At 47.0% G+C, this 9550-nt stretch overlaps 1 protein-coding gene across 1 annotated transcript; it reads left to right on the forward strand.

Annotated features, from left to right (window-relative positions):
• Positions 1 to 5843: 5843 nt before the first annotated feature.
• LOC144738493 (ATP synthase F(0) complex subunit j, mitochondrial-like) lies at positions 5844 to 6160 on the forward strand (the record flags this gene model as incomplete). The annotated part of the gene is made up of 2 exons (XM_078621509.1): positions 5844 to 5967; positions 6140 to 6160. Coding segments are annotated over exons 1-2 (145 nt in total), but the record flags the coding sequence as incomplete, so codon positions are not given.
• Positions 6161 to 9550: the final 3390 nt, after the last annotated feature.

Consider the following 9550-nt stretch of genomic DNA (forward strand, 5'->3'; position numbering starts at 1 on the left):
CTGAGCTGGAGAGAAACGGACGAGAGCGTCGGACTGAGACCGGAGGTGAAGATGACGCTGGTGACAGAGTTTTAACTCTGTCTCCTGACAAACCAACGCTAACGTGCTTCTGGCGTCATGTGACTCGTCGACACGATGGATCTGATCTTTCAGGTGATTGATTTCTTTCATGAGAACAGACGACTGGGAGGCGGAGTTGGCGGCGTGCCGCTGAGATCTCCTCAGGCTTCCTGCTAGAAGCCTCCACTCATCCTGGACGTCTCCCAGCTGGGCGAGAAGAGCGCCTGAACTTTCAGCGTCGCTCAGGTGAACGGCCAGCTGCCGACTCAGCGCGAGGAGCTGGCGCAGGACGTCTTTCTTCTGCTCAACCGTCTGCAGCAGGCCGTGAAGCTTCTCAGCTCGACCAGCGCTGCTGCTCTCAGCGTCTCTGACAGGACACAAACACGTCGGAGTGTCAGACGTCTGCTGGTGATGATTGCACAACCTGAACTTTGAACCCTACTCACACGCTACTTTTCTCTCTCTCAGCAGCGACGACCTGCAGAAACACTCTGAGCATCCTCATCTGTCTGTGGTAACGTCTGACCTGGTCCAGCTGCGCTGCTTTGACCTGCACGGTGGCAGAAGCATCCAGCAGAGAAGAACTCCACTGCTCCTCAAGGCTTTTCAAGACACTGGGCTCCAAACTCCAGGCAGAGGTTCTGCTCTTCAGTCCAGACACTTGGTCCCTCACGCATCTCTGTAAGTCCTACGACGCACGCGCTTCAAGTGTGACAAGCAGCTGACAAACTGTTCACATTCATCAACCATTTAACACCGACGGCCATACATTCACGCTAGCATACTTTGGAGTACTGTGATTAGGTGACTATTTGAAGAAAACGGTTCCTGACAGCTGAGATGTGTCACTCGGTTCCTCTGCCTGGTGTGAAGAAGGAGCCAGGAGCTGGATCTGAAAGTTGACAAGTTGCACTTCACAGCCAAGTTGCTGTCATTGTGGTCATGACTCGTCAGCCTCCAGCAACAGAGCAAATTACCGTATTGACAGCAACCTGACTGTTCTCAACTTTCAGTAGTCGATCAGCGAATCTCCTTCTCCTCACTTCTCAGGTTTCAGGAACCATTCGATGTCCTGACGTATTCGAGCGCAAATGTAGCACCAGGGATACCGTCGGTGTTAAGGGTGAACTCTAATCTATGTAGATTTTAAAAAACAGCATAACATCTGATAGTTTCAGGTGAGAGAAACAGCTTCAAACTAAGCAGGTTTTGAACAACGGATTCATTTTACAGGTGAGAGATCCTCATTAACACCTCAGAGGTCTGTGACAGAACGAACCTCTGCCTCCTCCAGCTGTTTGACCATCACTTCAACATCCAGCTGAGCCGCTTGGTACCGACACGCCAGAACCTTCTGGACCGTTCGAACCAACTGGACGTCCAGCTCACCAGGAGACGACTGCAGGAGCCAGTCCGAGTCCAGGTGAGGCCTCTGTGACAGAACCACAGCGACAGGAGAAGCAGGAGCAGATGAACCTGATCGAGTGGTACATCAGGAAATGGCTGCGTCTCATTGGTCCTTCATCACAGGCTTTTAGCTGTTACATCAGTTTGATTTCATCACACTGGAACACATCAGTTCGTACTCACATTGATGATGTCACTTTGCTCCACCAGGGTCTGGATCTCACACATCTCACACTCCATGGTGGACCTGAGTCTGAGGGACAGAGCTCCAGTGGATTCACAGGCCGTGTCTCCGGTCGTCCTCTCGGTCCTCATGTCCACTCTGATCTGCGAGGAGAAGACGAGGGCGGTGTGTTTGTGCATAGATAATAACAGGGCTTCCTGCTGCGAGTCAGTGCAGTTATCACAAGAATGTGCCTGAGTAGGAAGTCGTACTCCCTGAGGGAGACGTATCCTCCAGATACGAGATACAAATACGCTCTGTTCTCGGTCTTCTACGACATGATGAGACAAAACACACAACACGAACGAGCACCGACAACAAACAGGGGAGTCGCCCTTTAAAAAGGTGTGGACATGACCAGGGTGTGTCGGGGGTGTGTGGGACTATTAATACAAGTCAATACCTGAACGAATGAAGTGGTTTGGTTCCGTACACACTCTGGACATTAGTGTGTGTGCATGTGTGTGTGTGTGTGGTGGTGGTGGTGGTGGTGTGTGGGGGGGTCTGACTCGTCGGTCCCCGCAGGGATGAAGAAAGGACATTCGATGAAAGAAGCTCCAAGAGAATTAATAAAGTTTCACAGGTCCATTTCACAGGTCAGTTAGTTCAAAATGGGTCTGTGCGTGTGCTGTTGTCGAGTAGCTGAGTCATGATTCACCGTTAGGAACACAAAACATTCCAGGCTGCTGAGACAACGTCATTCAAACTCGCAGCTGGTTTCATTTACGACCTCACTGGGTGTCAGCAGCTCGTCTGAGAGTCAAAGCTTCAGGAGGGAAACACTTACCTGAACCTGCAGGAACTCCACACACACACACACACACACACACACACACAGAAACTTCATTAATACACACTCACCTGTGCACACGTGCCACCTCCTCACACACGCTCTCCTCTGCTGCTTGAAACCAAAGTTGTGAATGCTCACACACACTAAACAAGCTTGAGAAAACAAGTCGAACTGGACACGCTGCCTCTGAGACCTCTGAGCTGGAACATGTAAGAACCTGAAGAAGATTTTACGGCTGCTGCTTTTAATGAATCATCACATTTTGAGTTGATTATGTGTGTGTGTGTGTGTGTGTGTGTGTGTGTGTGTGTGTTCTCTTCCTCTCTTCTTCTCCTTTTCTCCACCTTTCGGACCTGGTTCTGTTCTTCCCCCTCAAACATGAGAGTTTGGAGTTCTTCCTCCTCTTCTTCCTCTAGCTGGATGCTGCTGGATCACTGGATCCTTCATTTCTCCTCTTCTCATTAGTTCCTCCAAGCAGAGGTTCCCCGTCTCGATCTTCCTCATCCTCCTTTCTCCAAGTCAACAACACTCTGGGAAGAACATCTCTTCATAGTACCGACTCTGCGTTCTGAGATTGTTCCAAAGTCCTGAGCTACCAGGAGGTTCTGTCCTCCTCACACTCTGGAGATTTGGAACCTCTGCTCTGACTCTCCTGTGGCAGCCGACTGAAGCTTCTCCAACTGCTGCTGCAGAGAAGGAAAACAGCGGCAGAGAGATGAAGAGACCTCTGGTGCTGCTGGTTCCTCCACAGTGTTCTGCTCCGACTGTAAATTCACCTACTGTCTTCAGGGACCACAACTGAACGGTTCGAAGAAACTTACTGTTTGTCTATGATACACGTTTCTGGACCAGGTCCTTCACAGTCTCCAGGTGGGGTTAGGTGGTTTTCTGTCTCTGCAGCGTCGACCAGAGTGTCTGTTGAACCTGCGCTGGCTCAGACTGTCGTTGTGGTTTGTTCACGCTCGATCTTTGTGGGACACTCACACATCCTGACGTGGACGCCTGATGTCCTGGAGAGACAGCCAGGTCCCAGCAGAGCCACCTGACACACAGCAGCCACGGCTTGTTGTCATGGTAACAACAGCTTTCTCTGTGTCTGAACCCAATGACGCCACATCTACTTTCACCAGTTTGAAAATGAAGTTCTGCCTCAGCAGAAACAGATTTATTCCCGTATCTCCGGTTAGGGGTCATGGTCATGCTGGAGCGGATCCAAGCTGGACGAGTCACCAGTGTCAAAGGGCCACATGAAGGACAGACAACCATTCACACTCACATTCACACCTACGGACAGAGTGACCAATTAACCTCTGCATGCTTTTGGAGGTGGGAGGAAGCCGGAGAACCCGGACACAAGGAGAGCATGCAAACTGCACAGAGAAAGACCCACAGGCCAGGAATCAAACCAGGAACCTTCTCACTAACCACTGCGCCACTGTGTCGCCCCTCTGTTGTGTTTTGTGTCTGATTACTCTCTGTTGCTTAGCCAACCGCCACTTTCCATGTGTTCGGCCTGCAGCCATCATCTCAGGAGCCAGCTGGCATCCTGCAGCAGTGAAGGCTGACGACAGAGTAGAGCAATGCCTGGCTCAGATGATTCCTTCTCTTATTCTGTCAGGTCCAGAGATGAACTGATAGAACCTGCTTCTCTTCATGCACTCGGCCCTCTGCAGATCGACCTGCTGAACTGAAGGTTCTGTCACTTCAATAACCAGGTTCCTCCGCTGCTTCAGCCGAGCTTGACGTGACACGAGTTCAGTAATGTATAGCGACCACCGAACCAAAGCAAACCAAACCTTCTTCTATCTCATAAATATGTTTATGTTGGTTTCCTGTATATATTTAATTCTCAGTATGTATGAACCTGCTTCAGACACAGAGGGAGAGGGAAAACACAAGTGCAGCTGTTTTTTCTATGGAAACCAGAACCGATACTGTGACAATCAGCCGAGAATCTGGAGTGGTTGATCAGTCCAAACGTTCCCACAGGTGTGTCCCTGCCCTCACCTCCTAGCTGGCGTGGTATTTCGTTCACTTGCTTGGTTCTGTTCAACAGATGAACTCACTACAGCAGAATGAGATTTGACCTTTGACCTGTGTTCTATTAGGTGATTTGTGATCTGCAGGTTACACTCTCAATCAGTTGGAGTGCTGATTAATAACATTTATATTCACATTATGTGAAGATTAGGACGTTGCTGTGAGAAATTAGCATCAGTTAAATTTTCACTGTATGTGGTAATTTGTCTGTGAAGGTTCTCAGTCATCCATGGCATGGTATCTTGCTGGGTTAATTGTTGACAATTACAAAACTAAAAACTACAAGTCCAGTTGGCTCAGAATTAACCCAGCAGTATATTGTAATTCATTTCTGTGATTGTCAATGAATGAGACTGCTCATCATTAACCTTTATTGGGCATTTTCTTGGTCTATGAAGGTTTAATATGAGTATCTATAGCAGCACAGATTTTTTTTGTGAAAATAGAATATGTATTTTTTTCTTGACGGAGAAAATCGATTAATTGAATGAAGACTGACCAGGAGAAAAACGAGTATTTATATATCTTGAGTGTCCACGTGGTGACGCTGCAAACACACAGCGGTGAAAGCTACACTGGAAGTCGGAGAAGCAGAAGAAGAAGAAGAAGCTTCTCTTCCGACTTTGACGTCCAGCGGCAGTCTGTCTTCTTGACCTTCCTGCTACAAGACCAACAGAAAGGTAAGATGCGTTTGTGCTGATTTATTTAAGTCATTGCAGTGACAACACAACCCTCACTGATGTTGATCCGGCAGTAATTGAAAGTTACGCGTCTCTTACGTCATCGTGTGGGCGATATTCACCGTTAGCTTGTGTAGCTAGCTAACCTTTGCTAAAGCTAACCAGGCACAATGTATCTGAAGGGAGCAGCGGGTTGCTAAGGCTAGCCAGTGTCCATTCATTATTATCACGAGTTGTCCTGTCACTAGTCAAACAAATGAACTCATGTGGACATTAGTTGTGTATGTGCCATATTATCTTAGTGAGCAACAGTCAGTGCTAACGCTAAGGGTGGATGCTAGGTCATGATTTAGCATCAAGTTAATAGTGGCCGGTGAAAGAAAATACAAAGGTTTTCGACTTCCACTACATATGCAGAACCAATGGGGTGATCTTTAGTCGTGTTTGTGGTTAGTTGGGGGTCAAGCAAACCCTGAACAACTTCGCTAAGGTTCAAAGAAGCTGTGTGGGCTTAATCTTTAGATAATAAACACTGCTTTTCTCTACCCTGTAATTTCAGCAGTTTCAGTCAGGTGCTGTATTACCCATCTATATATATTATTATCAATCTTATGATCAGTGAATTTGCCTTCTCCCACAGATGGCTGGACGCATGTTTGCTAACTGGTGGGCGAAGGTGGGCCCATACTACACAAAGGCGTACCAGGAGATGTGGGTGGGTGTTGGCATCATGACGTTCCTGTACTACAAAGTCTCCTATGGAGGTAAGTTCAATGCCTGTGGATTTTTTAGGCAGTTGTTGGCTTCATTTTACAGACAAGATGATTGCAAAGTGACTATCTGCAGATGTTTACAGTGTTTACAAGCAATGTTCAGTTTGTGTGCATGTGATGGCGTGTGTCTGCTCAACTAACAATTTATTCTTCTCTGTTTCAGGCAAGAAAGCTGTGAAGGGCAGTAAGTAGTCAACTATTTTCATCAGTTCACTTCATTACAGGGGCAATAGAGCACTGTGAACGTGTCATATTGTGGTTTTATAACTTATCAAGATGTTAAAGTGATACACACACTTAAACACATACATATTTTGGAATCATTGTGACTGGCTGCACTTTAAACATTAATCAACATTGAATATATATTTTCAACACTCAGCTGGATATTTTTGCACTGTAGCTGTGTTAAATGTGCAGTTACACACATTTTCCTCTAGATGTCACTGACAAGTGAAGACAGTTTTCCTCAGAAATGACTCACCTGCATGTTTTCAATTAAACAGTGGAATTCAGCTGATCTCAGAGAGGTTCTAATCACACCGTGTGCCCACTTTGTTCATCTGTTACTTTAACTTTCCATTAAACAAGACCTTTTCTTTTTGCAGAGCCAGCTCATTAAATATTCCACCCTATGGCCCCCCTGCTGTGAAATACTTCCTGAGTCACCTATTCAGAAGTTCAGCTTCTTGTTTGAATTTTGTTAATATGGAAGAAATAAAGTTGTTATCCACATTTCTGTTGTTTCATTGGGACGTTAGTCTTGAAAAGGGAAACAGAGGTTCTGTTTACAGCGGATGAGTCACCGTTTGAGTTCATATGTTCACTGATTAAACAGACGGACAGGGTTGATCATCAGCAGACTGGAAGGTTCACCTGAGGAAACTTACTTAGTAAAATGTTATTATTTATGTCGGTAAACGCTGAAAAAATGTGCATGTTTTCACACTGTGTGGCTCCAGAGAGATGCTATCAGAACCGGTGGTAACGTTCAGGTGTATTGTGGGTACCTGTTGAACGTTACACCAACCGACGGTAACGTCCGCTAACTTTGTTTAAACATGGTGTCAGTTGTGTTGTGAGCTGCACGCTCTGTATTTGCCTGAAGCATCCAACTGTTTGCTGGATAAAGATCGATGTCAAACCAATCAGTTTCGTTTGGTTCACTGAACGCCCAGTGAGCTGATGTGAAGCCGCCCAGTGTTAGTGCATAATGGATGGACGCATAGTAGATAATCTACTTTAGAACCACATGTAATAACATTTTATTTGTATCGTGCTTTCTGAAAACTCACACATGAAACATAAGGCAGCATAAACATTTCTGCAACACACATTCAAACATTAAAAGCAGTTTTGATACATTCTCACGCACCATATGCATGAATAATGATATAGCACCTTTCATAAAACCCAAAGTCACTTCATAGGTGGGAAAAGCAAGAAACCATTGAAGGCAAGAAAGTAAACTGTTATTTTTCAGCTTTTTTTCCTTTGAAAATGTAGCTGTAGAACTGCTTCCACTGAGTATTGGTTATTTTGTATTTTTTTTTATTTGTTTACCAGTTGCTGCTGGTGAATTGAGCACAAAGGAGAGTGGTCCTGGTTGTCTCACTCTGTTATCAATAGATTATAATTAGTTATTCATATGGTTCATTAGGGTCAGAAGGAGCTGGGTGGGGGGGGTCTGTTCCCAGTGATCAGAGTATCTATCATCTAGAGATCATTGACTGTGCATGTGAACACTCATCACACCAACGTTTCGTTCTCGCGCATTCTCACACGCACGCGCGCTCCCACGGTCCAACATGGCGAAGCGCCGTGGCGTCACAGCGCGTCCATCAGCTCCATTTGCGCCCCCTCCGCCGCGCCGCCCGCCTCAGTGATGCCCGGCCAGGATGGAGAAGTTGTCGGTGAGTCTGTCGGAGATCGTGTGGGAGCCCGTTGGCGCTGCCGCTGGACGCTGTGGTCAGCAAGTTCCGTCTGCCCACGGTGGTTCGTCTGACGCACGGTAAGAACCGACACCACCAGCGATTGCCAGCGAACTTCAGTCCGCTCGTCAGGCACCTGTTGGCGGTCTGACAGCGGCCGAGCGCAGCGGCGGAGAACCGGCGTCAGCGCAGGAAACTTGTACTGACACGTTAACTCAGTGAAATAATGTCAGAACTATTTTGTGAAGAGTTGTAATTTCACGCGCGTCAGATTGTCAAGAGATAACGGTCTCGTATTTCCGGTCACACCTTTCAAAATAAAATAATATTCTTGTTAGAACTTTTAGGCTTCAAGCTGTAATGGAGTCGAGTAGAAATTACAGCGAAGGTGATCTGGAGTGTGTGTGTGTGTGTGTGTGCGCGCGCGCGCGCACTTCTGTCATGTTTTACCTGTAAACTGCTGATGTTCTGTGTGTTCGATGATTCCAGTGTCGCAGGTTGTTGAAAATGCATTTCCCTTTAGCTAGTCGTACATCCGTACGTTGTACATACAAAACGCTTTTACACATTTGTCGCTTTTATTGTTCAATGGAAATAATTATATTTCCGGTTGTGAGACCGTTCATTACTGTTGCTTTGACGCCACTCTACTGCGTGTGTGTGTGACAGAGAGAGAGAGTTTGAGTATGTGTGTGTGAGAGAAACTTTGAGTGAGTGAGTGAGTGAGTGTGTGTGTGTGTGTGTGTGTGTGTGTGTCTGGGGTCTTTGGGAACGGGTGGTGTGTGTCACAGTTGTTCAGTCCAGTTTGGTCCAGAACCACAAAGTGTGTGTTGTTCTGCTGCTCGATTCTTTTCATATGTAAATGTTGTAATGAGCTGCTGGATGTGGAGAATACTAACAAGCCTCAGACGGAAGTGAAGGTGTTTTAACTGATGCTGGTTAGGGATTCTCTCTCTCTCTCTCTCTCACAGACACACACACACACACACACACACACACACACACACTACTGTTTGTCAGTGTTTTCTCACACAAGCATCCGACTGAGGAGACAGGTGATTGACTGACTGTCAGTCAGTGGTGGACTGAACAAACTGACAGAGATCAGCTCCATGATGCTTCTGTTAGTTCTGTTCTGTTGTCACTGTGTTGTAACGACTGTCACATTTCCAATCATTTCACATGTCACTCAGAGGATGGACAGACTTCAGTGTGTGTGTGTGTTCCAGGTGAGTGTGTCGAGGGTCTGTCCGAGGACGATGTGGTCCTGCTACACTCCTGTCGTCAGTGGACCACAGTGACGGCTCACAGCTTAGAGGAGGGACACTACGTCATTGGACCCAAGATCGACATCCCACTGCAGTACCAGGGTGAGCACACACACACACGCACTCACACACACTCATGCACACTCACACACACTCTGCTGAATGAACAGTCCGTATGAGCTCACCGGTCCTGTGACTCTTGTTGTAACTGGATCTCCAAACGTCCTCAGTGACGCGTCCCAGGACAGTGGGTCATTCAGTAGATGTGTGTATGTGGACCAGGAGCTGGTCCATGTCACGTTCTTGTGTCACCGAGCTGCTCCTAAAGGTTCCATCGGAACCGAACACCTGACGGAGGAGGCAGACGGTGAAGAG

Source organism: Lampetra planeri, unplaced genomic scaffold (genome assembly GCF_965212315.1).
Source record: "Lampetra planeri unplaced genomic scaffold, kcLamPlan1.2.h2 scaffold_1022, whole genome shotgun sequence".
Taxonomy (NCBI): domain Eukaryota; kingdom Metazoa; phylum Chordata; class Hyperoartia; order Petromyzontiformes; family Petromyzontidae; genus Lampetra; species Lampetra planeri.